The sequence below is a fragment of the Halictus rubicundus genome, chromosome 11, assembly GCF_050948215.1.
Source record: "Halictus rubicundus isolate RS-2024b chromosome 11, iyHalRubi1_principal, whole genome shotgun sequence".
NCBI lineage: Eukaryota > Metazoa > Arthropoda > Insecta > Hymenoptera > Halictidae > Halictus > Halictus rubicundus.
Window position 1 is genome coordinate 3,644,455 of NC_135159.1, and position 25,665 is coordinate 3,670,119.

The following is a 25,665-nucleotide window of genomic DNA, read 5'->3' on the forward strand; positions in this document are numbered from 1 at the left end:
TTAGTATAGAGGGGTAAATATTATGATGCAAACATTTTTTATACGAGTGAAGGCATTCCAGAGACTTCAAGGTCACATTGATTTCTTTAAATGGAACAACCCAACTTTTGTATCATGAATCGATCTAGCATCAAATTCTACATAAAAATGGGTTAACCTTCATACATATCCTAAATCTAATAATTAATGAGATATATATATATATATATATATATATATATATATCATTAATTATTAGATTTAGGATATTTAGGATATATATATATATATATATATATAATTATGAGATAATTATATATTATCGAAATAATTTTCCATAAAAAGAATACGGGATAATAATATTGACATTTATTATATGTATATGTATAAGCTACGAAACAAACTGATGGTGTAAGTCAATCTATGTGTAACACTTATGATTAAATCATATCTCATGGATAAAAGATGAACATTTTCTAGATTTTTATTTTATACGTGTAAAATAGTATACTTATCAAAAGAAAACTAAAACCAAATTAATTACTAAAAATATCATAGAAACCAAAGTATAGTATCAAAATAGAGTACCAAAGTATAAACATTCTTAATAGTTATAAAATATAGTAATTCCAATATACAATAATAAATTCTAAAAGCAACAGCAATAGTGAATCTATTATTGACAGTAGGTACATGTAATGTAGGATGTACAACAGGTGTGTACTCAGCACATTAATGTGCACATACAATGTATGTGTAATCAACACATTATGTGTACTCAGAATACGTTGAATTAAATTAAATGATCAAATTAAAAGTGGAAAGACTACATTTAGAATTTAAAACATGAAGTATTGGATTAGTAAACTTTTTAAAAAAGTAGTTCACGAAAGACAAAAACAGATTATGAAAACTCCCTCAACAATGAAATATACATGTTATGTATATTAAACAACACATCATTTAAATAGATACAAATATATATATTAAAAAAACAGTTCCCAAAATATACTAAATTTAAAACAGAATTATTTCTGAAGAACAGACAGATAAGTACACAATCAGCAAATAGAAAACAAATATTGGAACGATGTAAGTACACAGAAACAAAGGGTCTAGGGGGATAAGACAGGTCTAGCGGCCCCGGCGGGAATTTTATTGGTATTGTGTGGAAAACCATCATTTTAGGTTGAAAAACAATCCCCTAAAATTTTAAGTCGCTAACCCTTCATTTAAGGGTGATATGAGGGTAAACACCCTCAACTTTAACATTTTTTTTCTCGGTTGTTAATTAAGATATTGAGATGAAATAAAATCGAAAATATTCGAACTTACTTCCTTCATATCATATATTTTTTTCATAATTGTAATTAAATTATTAAGACTAGAAAAAAATTATTTAATTTTTAATTTTTTTTTAGGCGTGGGGGTAGCAAGCAACCCTTCGAGTGACCACTTCCAAAAAATTCAAGAACAATGTTCTGTTACCTATCTAATACGTACAAAAGTTTCAAGATCGTCGGATTGGTGGAACATAGTTAAATATTGAAAAACAAATGAAATTACGGTATTATAAAGTAGGGATAGTACTATTGGTGGTACATTTGATTAATGATAATATGTATTTATTATTGATTCTAAGATACTCTGGCTACGATTCTCAGCGTGGCACTCTTAAGGCTCGTACAGACCTGAACATTTCGACGAACATTGCGCCGAACATCGCGCCGAACAGCGTCCGAAACGCAAAATCGCGTCGAAATGAATGTCGACTTTGTTTCGTTCGTTGTTCGGCGCAATGTTCGTCGAAATGTTCAGGTCTGTACGAGGCCTTACACTCATTCGGTTTCTCTGCGACTTCCACTTAAAAGTCCCCAACACTCGCTCGGTCTTGAACCCAAAATCACAAACACCCGCTGCATCGCGCTCGACTGTGAAACAAGCATTAATTATATTTTTATTTAAACTTAGAAGTGGCAGTTCTAAAGTAATTATTAAAAATATATTCGGTCTGCAACATGAACAACAAGTGTCAGGATATTTCCATCAAATAATTAACGCATTTGAAAAGGATGTATTTGGGAAATCACTTCGGAATAAATGCAAAATCCAGAGCCGATCTCATTTTAAATGAAACAGCGTACGCACCAAGGAAACTTTTTGAAATAAAAGATTCTGAATTAGTAGTCATTTTTGATGGAACATATGTTAGACACGAGAAAAGTAAAAATAATGTATATCGAAGGAAATCATATTCTGGACAGAAGAAAACATCATTATGTAAACCGTTTACAATTTGCACAACAAATGGATATATTATTGACACGGCAGGACCATTTAATGGTACCATGAATGATGCGTCAATCATGAAAATCTTATTAGTAGATCCTAACGGAATAAGTTCACTTTTACAACCCAATGATTTTTGCGTTGTGGACCGTGGTTTTCGAGATGTTGTCGAGCATATGAAAAATAGAGGATATAATGTTTTAATGCCAGCTTGTAAAGGAAATCGAGCACAATTGATAACAGCAGAAGCAAATTCATCACGCTTCGTAACAAAAATAAGATGGATTGTTGAAGCTGTCCATGGCGATATTGCACAGAAATATCGTTTATTACACCACAAAATAGACAATAAACTTCTACCATGTCTTAAATCATTGTGTCGAATAGCATCCTTTCTACACAATGAATTTGGTAAAAGATTAGATACAGATCCAGAAATAGATTTAATTATTGATTATATGAAGAATCAACGGATAAAAACAAACGCTTCAGGAACTAGTAGAAGGAAAAAAAATAAATCGCCGTAGAAAACCATTTACACGAATGACTGCCAACGTTGTAATGGATTTTCCAGAAATGACTGAGAAAGATTTGAAAATCTTATTCACAGGTAACATACTTTCTTGCATATGTATAACATTATCACATATAAAACTATATGCTACTTATGTAATATTATGTACAGGTACCTCAATTAACCCAGGCGGTATGCTATCTAGCGGAGTTAATGAGGAATGATGATATTTTAAATATGGAATATTTAAAGGAAACTAAAAATATTATAAGGGTGAAAGTTCATTCGAGGCATATTAATCGCAAAAGTTATCAATGCTACATTGAATTAGACTGTGCTAATGGCAACAGAACAGTAGGTTGCTGCTCCCATGTCGCTACCATTATTTACTATTTATCTCATGGGCGATTTAAATCCAAAATTGTAAAACCAGCGGAGATATTAACCAATATATTTGATACGACACATACTGTACCAGTAATTGAGGAAAATAGTGACGAAGATTGAATAAATCTATATTATGATTCCTAAACTTTTCTTTTACACCTACATAATGTCTATTTATATTGCAAATTCGGGAAGACAGGAATAGAATATAATACGATGCGAATAATTGATCAAGGAGGGACATAATCTCCTGATAAGAATTATTAATTAATAATTAGTCGTAAGAAACAGTGCACTACACATTATACTATTATAATGGCGTAATTTCATTTGTTTTTCAATATTTAACTATGTTCCACCAATCCGACGATCTTGAAACTTTTGTACGTATTAGATAGGTAACAGAACATTGTTCTTGAATTTTTTGGAAGTGGTCACTCGAAGGGTTGCTTGCTACCCCCACGCCTAAAAAAAAATTAAAAATTAAATAATTTTTTTCTAGTCTTAATAATTTAATTACAATTATGAAAAAAATATATGATATGAAGGAAGTAAGTTCGAATATTTTCGATTTTATTTCATCTCAATATCTTAATTAACAACCGAGAAAAAAAATGTTAAAGTTGAGGGTGTTTACCCTCATATCACCCTTAAATGAAGGGTTAGCGACTTAAAATTTTAGGGGATTGTTTTTCAACCTAAAATGATGGTTTTCCACACAATACCAATAAAATTCCCGCCGGGGCCGCTAGACCTGTCTTATCCCCCTAGACCCTTTCATAAAAAATTGTTTCAGGCTATTTAATAGCATTTTATATCGCAGAGTAACGGAAAAAGAAGATTTTAACAGGAAGTTATATGTTATACACTTACACATACATTGTATTTTATATTCAAATTTGTATATATTTATATTCATAATAACGTTATGTAAATTTCACGATATGTACTATGTATATGTATGTTACATGAAACGGTACAGGGGCAAAAGGAGATTCTGTATGTTCATAACATAACCTAATTCGTTAAGATTGCCACTTCGACCAATAGCAAAATGATGTATGGCTAACAACCAATCAGATCCATATTCCACCAGGTGACTTAGTTTTAGCCGTGAAGAGTAAGTTATGCTAAATGTTGTGTTAAGTGTCAGTCATATATGTAATAGATTTGAAATCAAATATTCAATTTTATTGTAAAATTGTGGGTATGTATCGGATGTAGTTGATTTCTAATACGCATGCTCCAGAAAGGTAATAGTTCGTACTATCACTACCTTTGTCAATACTGAGTGTGACGTAATATTATAATTGATAAAACAAATAGTTTCTTTTTAATCAATTTCAATGTGAGTTTCAACCCATCATTTACTATAATATTAGTATAACTCTATTTATCTACAATATTTTCAATGTACATTTTTATTGTGTTTGAGCGCATACCCAAATTACATTATTACTGACTTGTAGATTATTATATTAACAATTACCAGATATAAGCTTGTATATATACATGTATATGTGTGTGTGTGTGTGTGTATTATTTATTGATAAAACATAAGATATAAGATGTAAAAAATTAATTTAATTTGTTTTTGTAAAGTATAGCAGGAAGTCAAGTACCAATTAATTATTTTATAGTTTTAGTTTATAATCCTGGTCACAATGGTCTCATCTCATGATGATGATGATAGAGCGATATCCATCGGAGGCCGCATGGCCCTTGAAAGAGAACGTTGTATTGGTATGACAGATGATGAACGAGCATGGAGAGCAAAATTCCTCAAAAGTCAGCATCTTGCACATGATGAACCACTAATGACACCTGAAATTTACAAAAAATATTTTAATCCACTTAGAAGATTATATAAAGCGCCTATGAATGTTCTAGAAAAATCATTAACTCCTATTGTGGTAAACTCACAAAAGTTTTTACAAATATGCAAGTCATTAATTATTCCTATATTCTCTTCAAACATTTTTTTTTGCTTTTGTATTTAATTACAGGGTAAGACTCCTGCATATGTTATACGCGGTTTTCTAGGAAGAGTGGCAGTTGGTATACCAGTAATCTACATAGTGTGGTACCACTTGAAGTATAACAGGGCAGTACGTAAACTCTCTTTAATAACTAATTTTTATTCTGTATAACATTTATATCTTGATATATGTTACCAAACTGTTGCACATAAAACAGAAGATTTTATTAATCAATATGTGCAACAATGTTTTGTTTTTCTTCAAAATGAAATCAATAATACTCACTGCTTGCATTATATATTAAAGCAATTACTGCATTTTTATGCAAGATTTTACAGTGTTTACAATACGACTGCTTAAAAGAATCAAAATAAATTTCATATGAACTTGCTATATAAGGTAGTACACGTAGAGTGCCACAAGTTACTTTCTTCTGAACTGTAGCAGATATAGTCTAATTTCTTTTACATTTCAATAATACAAGAGAGCTGATTTGGAATACAACAAATTTTCTGTGACGATTACAAAGAGGGACAAGAGGGCTGCTCTCATTTCTTTTTTAGATGGAATGCCACATTAATTTTTATTTATTGAAGCATTGGAGAGTAATTCAAATAGACTTCTGATACCTTGACATAAGCTCCTCTTAGATTTTCCTTTTGCCATAGCTCTTTAACTATGTAGGTAAAAAAGGCTTCAAGTAAATGTTATTCAGTTCTATAAGAGAATTCCGTTTTTAAAAAATGAGCCCAGTATATTCATTTACATTTCATAATTTGTAAGCTCAACTACAGATTAAATTTTATGTAATTTTTTTCTGGAATCTATTATATGTATATTGGGGAGAAATAACATTTTATTTAAAATTTATTCGACGCTTTTATTATTTTATATTGTTGTTAATATTATTTTTGCAGTCTTGGGAACGTTTATCTGGTTGGAGAGTGATGGGATCACGTCCTACTGTGTTACCAGGTGATCCAGGCTATCCTTATTTTAGTGTTAAAAAACCAAATGAATATGCTAGCAACGGTTTTGAAAAATCACCAATATAATTGTTATATAAATTGTATTTGAATAGTCCATAAATATACTTCCGTTATTAACGCAACCACTCCTACAGATTACAGAGCCTGATCCTCAAAAAAAGATTGTGTATACTGGGAATTAAAAATAAATAACTGTACCCTTGTAGTTCTTGATATTTTATTTAATTATAGAGTTTTCAGTAAGTTTATAATTGAGTATTCAACAAGTATTTACAAGTCATTCGTTTATTATTTCAAAACTTAGTAAAGATAGTAAAGATAAAACGGAGAAATAAAATATTTTCCTATAAAGTATCACATTTATGTATTCCATAATTGACAACATTTTTTACATTATTAAAGAAAAAAATATTTAAAAATATACAAATACCTTTTATATTTTGTAAATTGTGTGATATTTTTACAGAATAATACTTTTTTAAAATGTGTTGTAATATTTTTAGATTCGTTTTACAAATAATATATAAATGGGAAGGTATGCATAGAGTATGGAATTTAATAAAGATAAAAACAGATTGTGATTGAATAAAACACAATATATTTGTATGCAAAATATAGTTGACTGGCACATTTTATCTAAGAAAACCAAATACTTCTTTTTTTGAACTAAGTTGCTTTTCTTCATTCAATGCTTTCATTATACCTTCATTCAACTGTAACCCTATATTTTGACCCATCTAAAAATATAATTTTGTTAGAAATAATTCATGTATAGTTTTTCTATAAGTAAGGTATAATTTCTTTACCTTTAACATCTTATTGAAAGTACTGGGTTGTATACTACCATAACCCAATTTAACTATTGATGAAATTTTGCCACTTGGTAATACAGACATAACTATATTGCTTGCACTACATATTTCTTCTTCCAAAGTGGGGTCAACTACATAATTTTCACCAATCTACAATAAATCAAGTGTCAATCAGTGCTAAAAGATTAAGTAGTGAAAAAGAGGCATGTATAGAATACTGATTCCTCTGTTTAAAAGTGAAATATATTTACTTTGATATGTTAACTACTTGAAAGAGATAGACTTTAAGGAATAATGTGGAATAATATATAATGTACATACTTTGCACAATGTTACAATAACTGGGCAGTTACTTGTGTTTAACTGAATACAGTCGTAAGCATCATCTGACAATTGAATATCTGGTTCTCCACCATCAAGCGTGGCTGCTATAATTTTTGGAATTTCTGTACTATATAATGCAGCTTTAACTGCAGCTCCTATTGCGTCAAACAAATTTCCACCACACTGTAGAACCTGTATTGTACATATCAAAACCATATTATGTAGAAACATTTTTATTTTGAGTTTCAATGACCATATTAACTTACCAATATGTCAACATAAATTTTCCAACATTTCTTGCCATGTAAAATACATAGTGTTCGTAAATCGAAAGCATTTCGTGTTTGATAAGCCACTGTAAGAGTATTACTTATTTCAGTTGCTAAATCATCGCCACCTTTTCCTTCAAACGCTGGCGTTGCATTGGCAGAGCTATAAACAAAATTTTATGGTTTAACATTCTGAAATGTACGAAATAATGTTGTACAGAATTTATGACGACACTACATACCAATCAACAAAAAATTCTAAACTTCCTTGGTCTGGTGTATCAGCATTTGGAGTGTCAAGTTCTACTTTAATACCAACAAGTATATCAGTGTTTCCAATACGTAATCTTGCAGAGCCATGAGTTTGTGGCATTAATTTAGTTTCGATTTCCATGGTACGATATTCGCATCGTTTTCTGCCATCGTTTCTAGAGTCTGCCTAATAGTTATAAAATGATACTGTCATACACACCATTTCATTTCAAGTTTCTGAAATACTTACATCTACACCATGAAGAATAAAAGTTTTTTCACCAGCACTTAATATTATTTCTGTCATTGCAGAATCTTACTGATTTTAATAGATTAGCATAAAGATTGAAAACTGATTCAACAGACTTTGATTCTAAAATTTATAGATTAACTATATAAGTAAAATACTTTGTTTATTTTTTGGTTGTTATTACGCGAGTGATGTGGTTAACTTAACCTACAATATAAGTAATTTAATTTTATTCAATCAAATAATAGTATTAAAAATGATAAACAATAAGGGGGAAAATTTTTAAAATAAACTATTTTACATTCTTTGTATGACTATGATCACAGACGAGGTATAAATAAATTTTTTTGTTTATTTCGGTTGTTCGAGGTTAATCTAAACTACATACATATGTATGGTAGCTCGTGAGGGCCAGTTATTGTCCCGATTTTTCTCGACTCGTGAATTTGCGATTCGAGAGGGATTCGAGCCTCCAGGCATATGCATATCGAGCGTATGCGGATTAATAAATCATTTTTTGTATGATGGAGTGTTTGGAATGCACAAAAATAAGTACTTGAATTTATCATAACTGATCATATGGAGAAAATAGGAATTAAGTTTATCTTCTAAATTCTGAGAAATGCACGTAGATATGTCATACAGTTAAATGTTCATGTAAAATGTTCGCTCTAGTAAGTATAAATATAAGTACATTCATATCACCTACTGCAAAATATTTATAATTTTACTATCCTCGTTAAGAACTGAACAAAATGATCGTATTTCATTTAAAAGCACAGAGGAATTAATTGTTGGAATTAGTTGTTCAGAAAGAGACGGCAACCGTGCGGATATGCAGGAGAGAGGCGAAGTTTTATCTCAGTGTTAACATCACCAACAACTGAACGCTCTCATAAGAACCATAAAAAATAGAATCGCGCGGTTTTTGTTTCCTGCGGTCAATCGCGCGGTTCTTACTTACATTAGCGTCTTCATATTCGTTCACACCTGCCTCACCGGCCCGCGCGGCTGCCGCCGATGGAGTATTACATTTTATTATTTTTTATTATCCGCGTTTTACATTTCTTTGAATGGTCAATTTGGAAGGCACGTGCATAGCATTGAATACAATATTGAATATCTACTTTTAAATAAATCGGTAGTAGTGAATGTGTTAAAAAATTATTTTATTCGTTTGAGTGTTCACACGTTAATAGTCGAGTCCTTGTGTAGTACGTTTTTTATCGCGTCTTTGGACTTCTGAACTCCAAGACGAAATTGTCCATATTCTGGACGAATCCTCATGCCCCGATAATAGTAGACAAGACTCATCTCGTAGTCACCCAGATGATACAAGGCTTCTGCTTTACAGTACATTGCTTTCGCCATGTTGGCACTTTTCATTTTATAGTTCAGTGCATTTTCAGCGTCTTGTAATGCTTTCTGAGGTTCTCCCAATAAGAGGTGACACTTACTCCGAGCTATTAATGCATTTCTGTCATTTGGTTCAAGATTCAGTGCCTGTAAAGAAGCAATGGCGGTTATTTACAAAAATTTATGTATTCCCCAACGATTTCGATAACTTGGAATACATCGTCGGGGCATCATCTGAACAAACTTTCTCCTATGCATATAGGGGAGAGTCATACAGTTAGTGTTGTCAGATGAGGGGAGGGAGCACGAATTGAGGGGAATAAACGAAACGCGTCACGTGATCGGCCGCGGCGGAAGCGTGGAAAATAGCGCGGTAGAAGGGGAAGTTAGAGTGGGGGCACAAGTCTTGATCTGGCGACACTGCGTACAGTACCGATTAAATTAGTCCCGTCCTTTTCTAGCCGATTCAAGCTCCCAATTTCAATTTATTTTTAAAAAATTATTTTTTATTACACTCTGTGTTAATTAAATTTGCGATATGTGATTGTCTGTTTTCCTGTATCACATGGCATAATGGAAAACTGGATATTCTCAACGAATTTTCAAATTGATTTTTGAACGCTTAATTTAAAATTATTTGACCAATTCGATCGCACGAAGGCAAGAAATTGGCTCCGAGAATCAACCGAGTCTACAAATATTCACAGGTCTAATAGTCTTGTTTTGGCAATACAAAACTGATTAAATATAAAAGTTCGTACTACCTCTTAAGAGGCATAGGGTAAAGAGACCTAATCACTGAGGGGTACAAACTACTGTGCCTATATTTATTATACTTATTTTTAAAGCATAGTGAATATTAAAAAAGAGATATATAACATATACATATCTACATATATTGGATGTTCGACTACAGGCAGGAGGAAAGGTAAGCGGTGGTTCTGCAAGACAATATAAGACGAAAACGAAGAGTAAAATAATTGCGATTTCGGCTTCAGTTTTTAGTTATTATCAGTTAAAAATCCGCCTAAAATGCGGCAACCTGACTAACAGAGGTGTACGTTGCTTACGTCATAATGGCACGAGACAGTCACGTATCAAAGGGGGTCCTTGCTCGCACCTAATGGTTAGGCCTCGTCACACACTTTAGCCAATAATTCGGCTAGAACCGAAAATGCATGTGGAATGATCTAATCGGACGGTTTACAGTCGCGTTCCTGCCGAATTCCTGACTTCTTGTGAGGCACGCGAAGTATCTGTCACGCGCTTCTATGACGCACGCAACGTAGACCTCTGTTGGTCCGGTTGTCGCATTTTTAATAGTTAATAACTAAAAATGAAGTCGAAATCTCAATTTTTTTATTTTTCATTTTCGTCTCATATCGTCATGGAGAACCGACTCTTAAATTTTCTCCCACCTCTAGTCGAACGCCCTGTATATTAACTGATTCTAATGAAAAAATTTAACACGTCTTTTTTAATATTTGTTATGCTTTAAAAATAAGTGTAATAAATATAGGCATAGTAATTGATACCCTCACAGTGATATTGTGTCCGTCAACCCTATTCAGGCATGATCGGTGGTTTCATGAAAATATTAGAAAAATCATACGGCAAACGTGCTCGAGTTTATAAATATTCACAGTTGTGCCTAGAGCAATTGTTCTGAATAAATGGAAACCTTATTAATACAATTCATGGCGACCATAACATCGCCGATGCGCATTTCGCGCAAGCCTAAGGCAAGCATGGCGGTCGGCTCAGTGTCCTCTGGAAGTTGCATATTCCGATCTTGCTTTTGTTTCATCTTTAACGACTGCTTGATGTCCTTGGTGCCCATGTTCACCGCCGCGGCCCGGTCCTTGTCCGTGTACACTTCCTCCTGGCGGTGAACGCCGTTATCCTGCCGGCGTCATTTCTTCTTCTTCTGGATAATCATCTCCGACTCGATCGACGATTTATCCGTCTTATGCTTCTGTTGTTTCTTGTCGTTTCTCTTCTTCTTTCTCCCGTTGCCGGCACAGCTCTCTTTGTCAACGTCTTCGGGGGATTCCACGGCGAGGCAAGTGCCCAAGGACGAAGAGTTTTTATTCGGCGTAGAATCTGGTTCCTCCGACTGCCTCGAGCTCGTCGTTACATCCGCGGGAGCTCGCACGTAGCTTTGAAGAAGATCGTGATGATGCAGCGACGGATTTAAAATGTCCATGATCTTCGAGTCGATCGCATCCGCTGCACTCGCCGCTTCGGCTGCAATGATCTCGGACATTCTGCCTACGCCTTCCGTTAATCTTCGATCGTTGTTCCTCGATCCTTCTGATCGGTCACCGATTCGACACGATTCCCGCGAACCGGCTTGTCTTCTCTTTGCGCTGGTTCTATCAGCGTTTTAATTGATTTCTATGATACGCGTTTAATTTTCCAACGGGAGAAACGCTCTTCAAGTTCACTGATACGTATTTCGTTTGCGTCGCTGCGCTAGTAACTGATGAATGTCCGGTGTGGTTCATTCAGAAGACTGGTTCGAAATGCGAGCTTCTTTCGTGTGTCTCGCGTGTGGACGGACGTGTGGTTATCGACACCTTAGCCGGCGGCTTTGTTTCCTTAGAAACAGTCAACAATGCGGGCGAACTCGGTACGTGAGAAGATCTTTGATCGTACGTAGCATGGACTCCTATGTTTTCGGTATATTGTACATTCTCTTTGACTCGTCGATTCTATTTCTCCTAGCGATACGAAATCAAGGTGGAGGCAAATGTTCTGACTGGATTCTATGACTTATGAGTTAGATTTTATTTTATTTTATGATTATGGATTTTATGCACTCATGGGAAATATGTGAAACGAACAGCGAAAAAATTACGAGAAGGGGACGGTGATATACATTATTTTCAACTGTATTTTCAACTGTCTGAAAGGTGGAAGATATTTGGCTCCTGTTCCTTACAATCGGCGAACAACATTTTTATTTTGCAAAAAAGTCCGTAGTCCAGTTGGAATATAAGTCAATTTACACATAATATTGTATGAGCGGTTTAATCATTGGTTAATCAGGGTTTAAGTAAAAGTTCTACGAAACACAGTAGTAACGGGAGATGTTACATTTGTCTTATACAAGTCACGTTAAAATAATATTGCAATTATTTTACTTAATGACGATGAAGCCCTTGAGACGCGGTATTGAACCAAACAGACAAATATTGACTTGCACCACGTTTTGATTAAACTGCTGGTTATAACTGAGAGTAATAAATACGATGGAGAATATATTAAACAATCGCCGTAAAGATACTTCCATCTCCTAATCTACGATGGATTCAGCCACGAGAGAGTGCGACATAAAAGCATGAAATAAAAAGAAATTCTTAACGTTTTTGCAGATGTTTCAGTTTGTAACATAATCTTCAAATCAGTAATAGATTAATTCCGAAAAATATCAAGAAATGTTTTGATATTTTTACAGACGATTCAATTTGGAGCATTTTTTACCAAAAAAGTGTCTTCAGATTTTCACCTGCTGCAACATGCGAAAATGTCCTAGCAAAAGAATGAACGATAATCTGTGATAGAAGCTCCAAGCTTTGAAATTAGGCGTAAGTTTATTGTTGTGCAGTATTGTTGACACACTTCTTGGATCCACTGTATTTTCTCCCACCTGTTGCTAAGTAGCTTGTAGTTCACGCATGTAGTATACCAAATGTCAAATTTTTCGTTGGCTATGCAATTTGTTCTTATTCTCCAAATGATTCATAGGCTTTAGATACATATACCGTGCTTAATCCATTTTATAAGGCGATTTTAGTATCATAGCGAAAATTATTAATATTTTCTGTGGACGCAGATAAATACAAAACAAACAGCGTTTTTAAATGTTCGTTTGCATTATTACAATCTATACGGAGGCGGATTTATAAAACAGGGAACGATATGGTAACAACTACTGACGAAATAAAAGTAATCAATAAATCACTTTTATTCGGTAAATTACTTTCTATTATAAAGTACATTTTAATGAAGTTGAATAACCTCAATCGTAATTATATGCTTATTAGAATGTTTTATTGCAAAATAAATAAAGATTCGTATTTCATTAAAAACAATGAACTTGACATCTCGTTCACATCTTCGTCTAAAAACAGCTGTGGGATAAGGGACCCAATTACTATGGGGGGTGCCAATTACTGTGCCTATATTAATTATACTTATTTTTAAAGCATAATGAATAATAAAAAAGAGAAACAAACAAAGATTTAAAGACTGAAGTCTCCCCTGTACAACTTTCATTGTTTTACGGAACAATAATGAGGAGTAAGTTTGGTCGAGTGAAGCCCTCATGGTATATCTTATAGTATGTAATACATACTATGTATTACTGTTATTACATAGGTTGGAAAACTTTAATGAAACGGCCCCTAAAAATCGTACATGAAGTTTTTTTATGTCGTTGTAAACGGGAGTCTTCAATCTTCACACCTATGGTTGATTCATTCGCTCAACAAATTTTTCAATTTTTTTTAGAGACGCTCAAATTGATAGCACTTTTTAGAGAAAACATCTCTTCACTTTCCTACCCGTTACGTCGCGCAAGACTGTCACAGGTAGCACTGAACGATAGTTACTAGAAAGTAGAAGTCACGAGCTATAAAATGAGTCCAGGTTTCTTGCTGTGCTATTTTTTAAAACGAAATTATAACAGTTTAAATATTGACGATTTCTCGGGAATGGGAAATTGAGTGCTCAAATACTTTTGAATTTCTTTATTTTATCGAATCGCATCGTTATGCGAAATTGTGCATTAAAAGCGGAGGAGTGTTTTCTAATTTACTTAAATTTTCCTACATTATACAAAATATTTCGACTTTAAAAACTTACTTGATTGAGCAGACACATTGCTTTATGATAATTCTCATTTTTTACATGTGCCATTGCTTCGTTCACGTATAATTTCTTTTCCGAAAGGGCGAGACGTTTCACTCGCGATTTACTATTAACATTACGACGATTTACCATGATGATTTGAAACCTATAATATGTTCCGTTGGGTTTAATTAAATTTTGCATGTTTGTTATTTTTAAATAATTCGTACCAGGGTAAGAGACACGATTACTCTGGGGTTACAAATTACACTGTGTGTTAATTATAATTATTTTTAAAGCATAATGAATATTTAAAAAACAGATATTAATTTTTTTCATTAAAATCAGTTAATATATATGTTATATAATCTCTTTTTTAATATTGATTATGCTTTAAAAATAAGTGTAATTAATATAGGCACAGTGTGATTGGTACCCCCACAGTAATTTGATCCCTTACACTATTATTTGCATAAAAATATACATAAATCAATTGAACGAATCTAATTGTAAATCTAATTCAAATGTATTTCGCTATTGCATATACTCGCGATTTATTATTCACATTACGACGATTTACCATGACGATTTGGAACCTATAACATATTTCGTCGGGTTTAATCAAATTTTGCGTATTTGTTATTTTTAAATAGTTCGTACTATTATCTGCATAAAAATATACATGAATCAGTTGAATGAATCTAAATCTAATTCAAATGTATTTAGCTATTGCGTGGGACGCTATATAAATATACTTTTTACGATGTAAAATAATTGTTACTCTTCTTTTGATTTGTGGAAATTAAAGAATGCATTATAAATTACAGAAAAATATTGCAATCTATGTATAACTTCACAGCATGACACAACTTTCATTACGTAAGTATGAAACAAATAATAAAAAACGTAGCAGTTGATGCGACATAGAACCATAAGATAAAAAAAATTAATATTAAATATTAATAATTAAATAAAAACTATTAATAATTAATTATTAAATTAGAGTATTATTCGGTTGAAATCAACCGTACATGATTTTTATAAACGAACAATCACAGCTGATGGCTTACTTGCTTTCTAGTCTTTCTTATGAAGATTGTGAAAGGTTGAAGCAAAAATTTTACGTTGTTATTCCAAATTCAAATTGATTTATAACTATACACACTTACAAAAGTCAATAAATTATTGAAAGCATATTAACTGCCAAAATATGAAAAGGTCAATTTCGCAAAATATTTGGCGACTGAACTGTACTGATTTTCATTAATACTAAACATTTAATTGTTCACTTACCTATTAACTCAAGATTCGTGGTGCGAATCAATCCTCAGTTTTCGAATATTCCGTTTTCGTACGCATAACACATTCTTCCATTCGTGTATTCACCAATTTACACATTTATGTGGGAGAATCACCGTCCCTATCAGATGCCATAACTTTCTCGTGCTATCTGTAATTCTTAACTTACGACCGGAACTTTTCTGTCTATACTTTTTGTCATGTCTCCCTACTCCTGGTAATCAGGACTAATCAATATGAAAGCGGTAACAGGGGACAAAGATAACGACATTCTTTCGTGACTTCTTTCTCCGTCGTTCGAGCCTAATGGAAATACAAATAAACAATTACAAGTACTTTCTTCCGTGCTAAGACTATGGGCTCCGATAAAAAATAAATATGAAACAATCCTAACAGAGATAGAAACGAGGAAAGGTTGATTTTTATATTTAATACCTCACTAACTATGCATACATTTCTTTAACTTCCAAGCATTATGATATCGAATATATTTTGTGGAGTACGTATGAAAAAAATTTATTTTGATATTAAAGACGTACAAATCCATATATATATATATTAAGTGTAATAAATTAGATTTATTTTTCGATTGGTGAAAAGTTTTCATTAGTTAATATTACTATAAATGTTACGTTCGTACCAGAGTACTAATATGATCTAAATATATTACTATAAATGTTAGATTCGTACCAGAGTACTAATATGATCTAAATATATTACTATAAATGTTACATTCGTACCAGAGTACGAATAAACGAAATCTAAACAATAACTAGAACTTAAGGTGTGAATTTGAAGAAAACAAGAATAGGAATTGTAAAAAAAAATCGGAACAAAAAATGCAACTTTTAAATGAAACAATGCGATATTGATGCGATATAAAACCGAAAAAAAATAACTTTCATAATATGAACTTTAAGTTAATATAGGAGTACGTCTTTATAGCTTGAGCTCAGAAACAGAAGTGATCTTTTACATCTTTAATAGTTATTTACAGTTTTGTTTGTTTCTTAAATTCCCAATCCTACCTGAGTTAATTACATCAGACCTAAATTCGTTAATTATATTTGTTTAGCGACTGTTTGATCACTAAAGTAATGATGTTGGGATGCTAATGTGAATAAGCATAATTATGAATGTAATTTATCACGAGTGTTCTATGAAATCAATATTTTATCAGATTACAATCTTTTGTCATTGCTTCAGTTCACAATTTAGATTTAGCGCCATTCTAAAATCGTATCGTGTGAGCCATCTATGTGTAATTTGAAGAACTGTATATTAAGATTAATTTACAATATATATGTAAAGCTCTAACAGAATCTCTGATTAAAAACAGAGAAAAAACTTTCTCTCTGTTGAATTAAATTCCTAATTAGAAATAAATTTTCATGCCATGAAAAGGCATCATTTTAGAATCTATAATATAATTTTGTTGCAAAGGAACCGATTGACTTATATACATATGTATGTATATACATATTTCTTCGGAATAATTCATGGGAGAAGGTGTACGCATAACTGTCTTTAATTTTTTTTTACATGAGAGTCATTGAATAATGATTTATAATTCTATATCTGAATATTTACTTTTTGCATACTATACAAATATATAGTAAGTTGGCAATTCTTAATGTGTCAAAAATAGGATTATACCATGAAGTAATAGTACTCTTACTGTATGGATTATACATTACAGCGGAAGAATGTCAAACTGCCAAAGAATGTGAATATTAATCTGTAAATACACAGACGCAGGCTCTGTGAAATTTAATGTAAATGTGATGCATAAAATAGAAATTTATTTAGTCAATTATTATTCGTTTGTTTTTAATGTTTACATATAACCTGTATATAATAACTACATATATAGACTGCGGATTTTTATGTACAATAAAATTTGTATGTATCGCTTGTAAGAAAAGGAGGTTAGATAGATATTTATTTCTTCTGTTAACAATTTCAATTACATGAAGGTAACGTGCCCATAATCTTACATTCTTCTAATACCCTCACTGTTTTATGTTTGACTTACCCATTTTTGTCATAAATGCATAAAATCCGCAGGCTAATAATAACAATGCTTATTTATAACCTGTTAATGCATTTCTAAATAAATAACGATACAATAATTAGGCATATACTTATTTATATTCTAATTGTCCTTTAGGTGAAACATTTGAAAGACATTAAAAAGACATACTTTGAATTCCATATAATGAAAAGTCTGTTCATATTTTTTCATGGGATAGGTAAAAGAAAAGTTGTGATAACAAAAAAATGTAAGTTCTACATTTAATTAATGTAAAATGTATATTTTATTTATTTATTTATTTATTTTATAGGGAGGAATCTTCAGAGCAAACTGCTATTAAGGACATAATTAGTCCTGCTCCTTCTTCAATTTCTGTAAATGACGCTAAAAAGAAGTGTAACCTATCGTTTTCTTTTAATTTTGACTTTGACGAAATTACCAGCGACGTGTCCTCTGACTCGGAGACTGCAGACTTGCAAATTGATGTTTCCGAAATTGATAATTCTGAACTACCCAATAAACATAAAAGAGATGCTATCGAAGAAACTTCTTCGGTCATTAATGAAATGGAAGAAGAAATTGAAAGGCAGCTTGATGCTAAAGCAGCAAAAACTAACTTAACAGCCACAAATGTAAAAAACATCATAAAACATGTTATCACGAATGAACATGTAATGGCTATGGTTAAAAATCGTCTTCAGGACACAGAAGACGATATACTATTTGAACCTAAATTGACCAGGGCAAAAGCAAAGTATGACATAGTAAAATATAATTTACACGCGTTTGATGATTTTGTAGATTAATTAATTTAATAGAAATATAACTTTTTTCTGTAGAGAATTAGCAGCAGCACAAGTTAATATACCATGGCCAATTACACGAGTAAAAAAATCTACATCAGAAGTACAAGTACTAATTGAAGAAGAGCTACCGGAAGATTCTTCTGATGAAGAGTACAATCCAGAACAAGATAAGCAAAGTGATGATGAAAGAGAAGTGGAAATATCTACAAATAGCGATGTAGATTCGCAATCCTCAACACCAGGAAATAATTGTGATTCAATATCAATCGAACAACCTAAATCACCAAAAATTCAATATGATCCAGAAGGCATTTTTAAAATTCCAGGGTAATACAGTTTATGCAATATATATATCAATTGATATTTATATGAATTATTTTAATTCATTATAAGTAATATTTTTCAGTATTCCTCACGTACCAACAGAAGAGGAAAGTATTGGTCAAAGAACGCGTTCAAAACTTTGTTTGAGCGAAACACCTTTGGAACAAATTGAACAAGCATTTATACCACCAGATATAACAACTGATATGTATGACTGGGACTGTGAGATTGACGAAGATTGGGACAATTTTTTAAAAGAGTTTACCCAACCATTAACTCAAGAGCCTGTAGTTGAGGATGATCCAGAAGCAGATCCAGAGTATAATATTTTAGACGATGAAGAAACAGAATTTCGTATGTGTACTTAATATTTTTGGCTTTTTAATTCATTCGTATTACTTAATTAATATAAATTATTTATTTGCAGTGGACAAAGAAGAATTGCGAGCTGATAAAGCTGTAAAAGTTACTCGGAAAGAATTAAATAATTTAATAGCAGAATTATTTGAATTTACTGATACATTTTCAAAGCAAGAACAGGAGATTTCGAAGAAAAGAAGATCTCCTGAAAATTTAAATTCAACTATTGAAAATAATTCTATGGTAAGGAGATAATCTCGTAATCATATTTACACATTTTTAAATAAAAAATTAAATTTTATCTTTCAGGCTTGCTCTGTAACAGATTTACTGCCCGTTTATAAAGAACCTGAGGTTCCCGAATTAATGAATGCTAACCAAAGACAATTACTAGCAGTTCAAATGAGTCAACATGTTCAATTAATGGTTCAACATTTTGCTATGACATATAGACATCCAGAACTACATTTTCAATCGAAAACTTGTAAAGAAAATATAATGAGTATAAAGTTAGTTCGTTATTACACAATTTACAAATTATAAATATAGAATGAGCAGTAACTAAAATTTTCTGTGGCATTTATATCAGGAATTTAAGTAACGGTCCTAATTCTGCATTTAATGCAGAAAATTTGGCAGATGCTTTGAAACTGGTATCCGATTGGGAAAACAAATTTTTGGATAATCAATTTTCCGAGGATTTTGAAAAGACTGTCCTAGACGAAAATACAGTGAACGAGATATATTCTTCGAACAAATGGAAATACGTCCCAAAGTTTCATCCAGAATTAAAGAAATTATTTATGGAAAGTAAAGCATTAATGTATCCACAACTTTTACCTGAATTACCTTTTAAGAGTGATTTAAATAAGAATATGCGTAGACCGTATCTGAAATCTGAAAATTCGTAAGTAGATATATTTTCTTCTTTTAGTATATTTCAATTCATTACGTTCAACGTTTTTTTTTTTAGTTTAATCGCACTGGGTCTAGAACAATTTCTTCCTTTTGTTGCATCAAAACCAAGAAAGTTCAAACATAAAAATATTCAACTAATGGATGCATTGCAATTAATCGTTCAATATTTATTACCATGTAGAGAACTCCGTGGATTATATTGTCATGTTCGAAAACGTAGAGGTGCAAAAGATGGCAATCCCATAAGGGTATGTACTGCACATGTTACTTCAATTAAAAGCATTGCAACAAAATAATTGTTCTTTCAGCATTACTTTGAAAAAGGCTGTGCTCCTAGAACAATACATTATATACCACAAAAATGTGAACTTAAAGCACTAAAGGAACAACCAATAGAATCTTTACCTACGGAGTGGCAGAATTATCTTAACAATGTACGTAAATCTGTGCATCAATGTGTGTAAATTTATTTTAATATCTTAATCTAAATACATCTAAATATGATATATTTAATATACAATATATTTAGACACGATCTGAAATATTTTGAAAGTTAGATGATGTTAATAAATTTATTTGTACATTTTTAATTTTTCACAGACAAAACAGAAGATTGATGCATTAAAGAGAAAACACATATTGAACTCGTATAATGATCTCATGAAGAAGGATGAATGTATAAATGGATTTGTTAAAACTTATACAACCGTTCCCATCATTCATCCCTTACGAAATCCTATTGTAAACATGTTTCCAAAGATATTACCTACACCGACGAACAAGAAGAATCCAAATAAGCAAACAACAAAAAATACTTCGTACTTGAATGAACACGTTAATTCTGAAAATTCAGTAAAAGCATCTAGCAATGAGTCGAATACAGGATCATGTAATTCTGATATAGCAAATGCAGAACGGACATCGCAACGCACTGACCCGTTAAAAAGTGAAATTCATGCAGAAGAGAAAGAAAAACCATTGGGAAAAAATGAAGAAGAAGAAGAAGAAGAAGACAGTCAGAACGATGACATTACAATTTCAACTACATCAAAGAATTCCAAGTTTTCTAAAAAGTCTTCTGGAGTAGTACAAGAATTGCCGCAATTAAGAAGGACTACACCTAGATTAGCAAAGACGAGGAGCGCTCAAAATATGAAGTTGATGGCTCAAGTACTAGGATCAAAAGGATTATCTTCCAGTTGCAATACTTTAAAATCTAGAGAAAAGAGTGATATGGATAAAAATTTTGAGAAAACACAATCCTTACCAAAACTTGTAAGTAAAGTCAGCAACATATACAGAAGTAGAATCCGTATTTCAATTGACTACTTTATATGTATCTTGCATTGTTGTTGCCATTAAAAATGATTTCTAAATTCGGAAAGGCAAATATAATGATACAAAAATAGTGAAACAAAAATACATCAAATTGTCTTGCTATGTAACTTGATAAATTTTTTAATTTGTAATACAGAACTAATTATTTTTCGTGTTTTTATTAAATAGTTTATCATAACGGAAATAGTCTAGACACATTTTACGTCCTCCTTTCCGTGCATGATAATCAAATGATATGACATGAGTGAAATCATTTTTTCAGACAAACTGGCAATGATTCAAGACTTTTGAAATAAATATTACATTAAAGTACATTTCTTTTTGCCGTTACATATCTTTAGATATGAGCTTGCGTGATTAAAAATATAAAAAGCATATCATATAATGAAGTTCATAATTTTAATTCGATTTTGGTTTGTTTCTTATTCTAGGATAACGAAGATGAAATAGCAGAACTAATGTTAGCAAGTACAACTATTAAAAAGGATTCAATTAGCAGAAAGAAAGCTAAAGAAGCTAGAGAAATAGAAAATATTAAAAGGCTTTTAGAATCTGAAAGTCCGCTAAACGAAGAAGAAAGGGCATCAAGTATGTTCCTCTTAATTATCTTAGCAATCTTATTAAATCACTTAATTATTAAAAGTTAATTAAGCATATTTGTTTCTTGTTAAACAGAATTTGCAGCATCATATCTTCAAAAGTTGCATTTAACGTTGGAGTCCAATAGTCCTGATGTATTTCGATCTGTTGTAAAATTATACTTGGATTATTATGAGAAATTAGATAGTATTAATCAAATGGAGAGCGAATTATCCTTTTCCAACGAGTCTGGAGTTCCGCAAAATGAAAAAATTATGGAACAAACAGCAAGGGATAAAGATGCTATAGCTATTAATTTATACCAGGATGTGTGCGAGAAGTTACACGAATATCCTGAACTATGTACCGACTTTTTGTTGTTTTTAAAACCACATCAAGCAGCGATAATGGATAAATCAGTTGAATATATAATGCTTCAAAAAATGAGTGAATTTATTAACGTTGCACAAATATTTTTCACTAAACAACCTTCTCGAATAGCAAAAATGATGCAAGCTATTACACAACTTTCATCTGATCCTCAGACGACATTAGAGCATGTTCATTCGATTATGGCCCCTATCCTTAAGGGACACCCATTAGTCATGGATTTATTTTTACAAGTATTACCTACCGCTAAACCACCTGAAAGGTAATAATTACAATATATATATAACACAAAAATATATATTTTAAACACAAGATATTTTACAGTTTATTTGCGTCGCATATGTTTGAAAATTTTACATGTCCTGTGGGACCACATGACAAGAACAAAGTGTATACTGAAGATGCACCAGAATTATATGAAAATATTGAACTGCCACTATCAGGTACACAAGAAGATCCTTACGGTGGAGAAAATTGCAGATGCAACTGTCACAATGAAGACGATTCTATTTGTAAAAGTATTTCTGAGCATTGTGTATCTTGTGGAACGAGGGTAAAGAATTTTTATTATTTTGTAGCCGCTTTCATTAACTACACATTGCAATAGAACGGATAAAACAATATAATATTCTTCCCACAGTTTTTGAATGGAAAGATTTATCTTCAAACTTCTGAAGGCCTAAGACCTGCTAAAATTATTTTCCCTGGTGCTGATGAAGAAAAATTAGAAAATATAGCTCGCGTATCTTTAAAAACAGCAGATAAATTTGTTTCTCCTATTCCGTCCAGACCACGGAGAAAATCATCAAAGAACGAGCCTAATTCTGACGAACAATATCAGAAACCTTGTATGTCAAAAAGTTCGCCTGTTAAAGATAATGAGGAGATAGGAAAAGTAATGGTAAAACCCAAAAGAAATATAAAATCTCCATCAAAAACAGATCAAAAAAGAGGTTTGAAAAGGCTGGAAAATACAGACCGAATGGACGTAAACGCGAAACGAGTACGAATAACACAGTATAAAAGCAAAAAAGAAAAAAAAGTCGATAAACAACAAACAAAATTGGAATGTGTAGATTCGCATATTAATCGTGGAAAATTGGACGAAGCATCCAGCACAAATACTGTTATAGAAATTAAAAAAAAAGTTTTATCTGATAGAGAAGGCGAAATATCAAATGATAAAGCAAACAAAACGGACTCATCTCAAGATGTTAAAATCTCGAACACAAACGTAAATGTTAAACTATGGACACGCCAAGAAGACATGATTCTTCTACAAGCTATTAAAAAAGAATATTCTGATAACTCGCTCATTATGGTCAGTAAAACATTGGAGTGTACAATTGAACAGGTAAGTTTTTCATGTTATTTTTGTTGTCTATTTTCAATATAGACTATATAATTATTATAACTATCACGCAGGTTAAAGAAAGATGTGAAACACTTTTGGCATTATTGCAAAAAATGATGTAATGATGTAAATGGTGTATATAGTTCACGAGAAATCCATTTTCTTGAGCATATTCCACATACTGGGGAAATGCAGGTAAACGAATTTCCTCTCATATTGAATAATTTGTTAAAATTCATTTACATAATAATATATTGTAATACATAAATTAATTTTATACACTTCTACAGGCTTCTTCAATATATTGGACGATGGAATTTTAATTATAAAATTCAAATAAAAACGTGAATTTTCAAAAGACACCTGAATTAAATTATCTTTAAATTGTATTGCATAATAAATATTATTGTTTACAACTAATAATAATATATACTTTATTTCAGCCTTACAGCTAAGAAATTGGACTTGGTTTACGTAAATCTAATCAGTATATTGTTTACTATTGGATACATTGTAATAATTATGAACAGCCAAAGTAATTATTATATTAGAAAAATATATGTGTATCCTAATACCATAAAAAAATATGAATGTTTTAAACTGTACATTATAGAACTTTATGTATTATTGTGTTATATAGTATGTATTATACATACTTTTAGTTTTTTTCTGAGAATTGATTTGAATTAATTATATATTTTAACACTTTGACGGTTATACTAGATAAAAGTAACATGATTATTTGATTACATAAAAAAAAAAATAAAAGCAAATCATTAATTTAAAACTGGGTAATTGATCTTATTTATATGAATTTTGTAATGTAATTGAATACAGCGACTCACACTGTGTTAACACACTTGAAATCGTTTTCCTTCAATATCCTTTTCAAATAGTATTTCTTTATGATTCTGTGATATTTCAATGAAATTATGCAAGACTAAGAACTTTGAAACGAAAGAGGGAGCATCACAAAATATTAAAAAAAGAGATTTTTTCTTAACTCTGCTACCTTCTAATGTCTAGTTGTTATCTCACAATTTATACCTACGTAGCAAAAATTCCTGCCTTTAATATGATTGTATACATATATGAATCATTGTCCTCCCTATTTGTTATAATAACTTCTGTGCAAGAGAAAGCTATGTCACACTGAATTTTTATCTAATGCTCGTAACTGTCGCACACACACACACACACACACTGCAGCTACTTAATAATTATTTATTGAGCAGGGATGACTTTAAATAATTTTTACAAAAAGACATATATATGTAATTATTAATTTTATCATTATAAATTTATTTAAAAAATCTCTATATTTTTTTATAATATATTTGTATTGATTATTAAATAATAATGTTATAATTATTCGTGTGCGTACCACGATGTTTACAAAAAGCGAGAAGAGCGTGATAAAGAACAAAGATATATAAAATAGGTTTATAATGTGTTCCTTTCAACTGTTTATTTACAAAATTATTCTGTAGTAGATATATATTCAGAATTTTCCCATACATATAAATACAAGTAAAATGTTTTAAAACGTATGTTTTGTCAAGTACATACTGTATCTTTGAATAAAATAAAATATATGTAAACTTTCAGACTTCAGTCTTATTTAGGAGATTTATATATTGGAAGACTACTTTTCATAACTACTGTTATGGCATAGCTCCCTGCTGCACGGAACCTCTTAATTACAAATTACTGTATTTGAATTTAATCAATTAATTATGTTCAATAGATTATATATTTGTTTCGAACAGATAAAATCATTTTTAAGGTTTTGTAAAAAGAAAATTTAATTTTACGAGAATTTACACCCACAACTCATTTTATACATATAGTAATGTTGTTACTATAATTCATTACTTACTGAAATAATTAACTTTCATGCAGAATACTGAGTAAAGTTTTGATTACGAGATAATTCATTTAATACTTTATACAAAGTACAAATAGTTTAATATTTATTTTTATGACTTTTATGTACATAAACAATCTT

The 25,665-nt window shown here is 31.3% G+C and overlaps 5 protein-coding genes across 14 annotated transcripts; 2 read left to right on the top strand and 3 right to left on the bottom strand.

Annotated features, from left to right (window-relative positions):
- The first annotated feature begins 4,137 nt into the window (after window positions 1-4,137).
- On the top strand, window positions 4,138-6,259 carry Nd-b17 (NADH dehydrogenase (ubiquinone) B17 subunit). Of its 4 annotated transcripts, none has more exons than XM_076796528.1 (4): window positions 4,138-4,289; window positions 4,810-5,082; window positions 5,176-5,277; window positions 6,066-6,259. In XM_076796528.1, exons 2-4 carry the CDS (start codon window positions 4,834-4,836, stop codon window positions 6,201-6,203), a joined length of 489 nt encoding a protein of 162 aa, XP_076652643.1. In that variant the 5' UTR covers window positions 4,138-4,289; window positions 4,810-4,833; the 3' UTR covers window positions 6,204-6,259. The 4 variants fall into 4 exon arrangements, with proteins under 4 accessions (XP_076652643.1, XP_076652644.1, XP_076652641.1 ...); XM_076796529.1 differs by having other exon boundaries at window positions 4,142-4,265; XM_076796526.1 differs by having other exon boundaries at window positions 4,264-4,376.
- A 459-nt stretch (window positions 6,260-6,718) lies between these two features.
- Window positions 6,719-8,807, bottom strand: Rrp42 (exosome complex component Rrp42). Of its 3 annotated transcripts, none has more exons than XM_076796525.1 (7): window positions 8,754-8,807; window positions 8,045-8,251; window positions 7,785-7,981; window positions 7,540-7,705; window positions 7,271-7,465; window positions 6,944-7,099; window positions 6,719-6,874 (listed from the first exon to the last, which is right to left on the bottom strand). In XM_076796525.1, the coding sequence occupies exons 2-7, from the start codon at window positions 8,099-8,101 to the stop codon at window positions 6,770-6,772; spliced, it is 876 nt and encodes a 291-aa protein (XP_076652640.1). In that variant the 5' UTR covers window positions 8,102-8,251; window positions 8,754-8,807; the 3' UTR covers window positions 6,719-6,769. The 3 variants fall into 3 exon arrangements, with proteins under 3 accessions (XP_076652640.1, XP_076652639.1, XP_076652638.1); XM_076796524.1 differs by lacking the exon at window positions 8,754-8,807 and adding an exon at window positions 8,346-8,370; XM_076796523.1 differs by lacking the exon at window positions 8,754-8,807 and having other exon boundaries at window positions 8,045-8,447.
- Window positions 8,808-9,092: 285 nt separating this feature from the next.
- LOC143358964 (outer dynein arm-docking complex subunit 4) lies at window positions 9,093-17,245 on the bottom strand. Of its 2 annotated transcripts, XM_076796521.1 has the most exons (4): window positions 17,144-17,245; window positions 15,548-15,856; window positions 14,270-14,420; window positions 9,093-9,547 (listed from the first exon to the last, which is right to left on the bottom strand). In XM_076796521.1, the coding sequence occupies exons 3-4, from the start codon at window positions 14,405-14,407 to the stop codon at window positions 9,230-9,232; spliced, it is 456 nt and encodes a 151-aa protein (XP_076652636.1). In that variant the 5' UTR covers window positions 14,408-14,420; window positions 15,548-15,856; window positions 17,144-17,245; the 3' UTR covers window positions 9,093-9,229. The 2 variants fall into 2 exon arrangements, with proteins under 2 accessions (XP_076652636.1, XP_076652635.1); XM_076796520.1 differs by lacking the exons at window positions 14,270-14,420; window positions 15,548-15,856; window positions 17,144-17,245 and adding an exon at window positions 11,082-11,240.
- On the bottom strand, window positions 11,313-11,666 carry LOC143358968 (uncharacterized). Its single transcript, XM_076796530.1, has one exon. The coding sequence runs from the start codon at window positions 11,664-11,666 to the stop codon at window positions 11,313-11,315; it is 354 nt and encodes a 117-aa protein (XP_076652645.1).
- On the top strand, window positions 17,071-24,319 carry Mute (gon-4 like protein muscle wasted). 4 transcript variants are annotated; one of them, XM_076796513.1, is made up of 18 exons: window positions 17,086-17,168; window positions 17,253-17,328; window positions 17,724-17,835; window positions 17,899-18,342; window positions 18,428-18,721; window positions 18,801-19,072; window positions 19,146-19,321; window positions 19,388-19,587; window positions 19,668-19,985; window positions 20,052-20,244; window positions 20,305-20,430; window positions 20,597-21,271; window positions 21,766-21,922; window positions 22,010-22,565; window positions 22,628-22,856; window positions 22,944-23,657; window positions 23,729-23,852; window positions 24,101-24,319. In XM_076796513.1, coding segments are annotated over exons 3-17 (4,407 nt in total). In that variant the 5' UTR covers window positions 17,086-17,168; window positions 17,253-17,328; window positions 17,724-17,833; the 3' UTR covers window positions 23,780-23,852; window positions 24,101-24,319. The 4 variants fall into 4 exon arrangements, with proteins under 4 accessions (XP_076652626.1, XP_076652630.1, XP_076652629.1 ...); XM_076796511.1 differs by having other exon boundaries at window positions 17,071-17,328; XM_076796515.1 differs by having other exon boundaries at window positions 17,071-17,328; window positions 20,178-20,244.
- The last annotated feature ends 1,346 nt before the right edge of the window (window positions 24,320-25,665 follow it).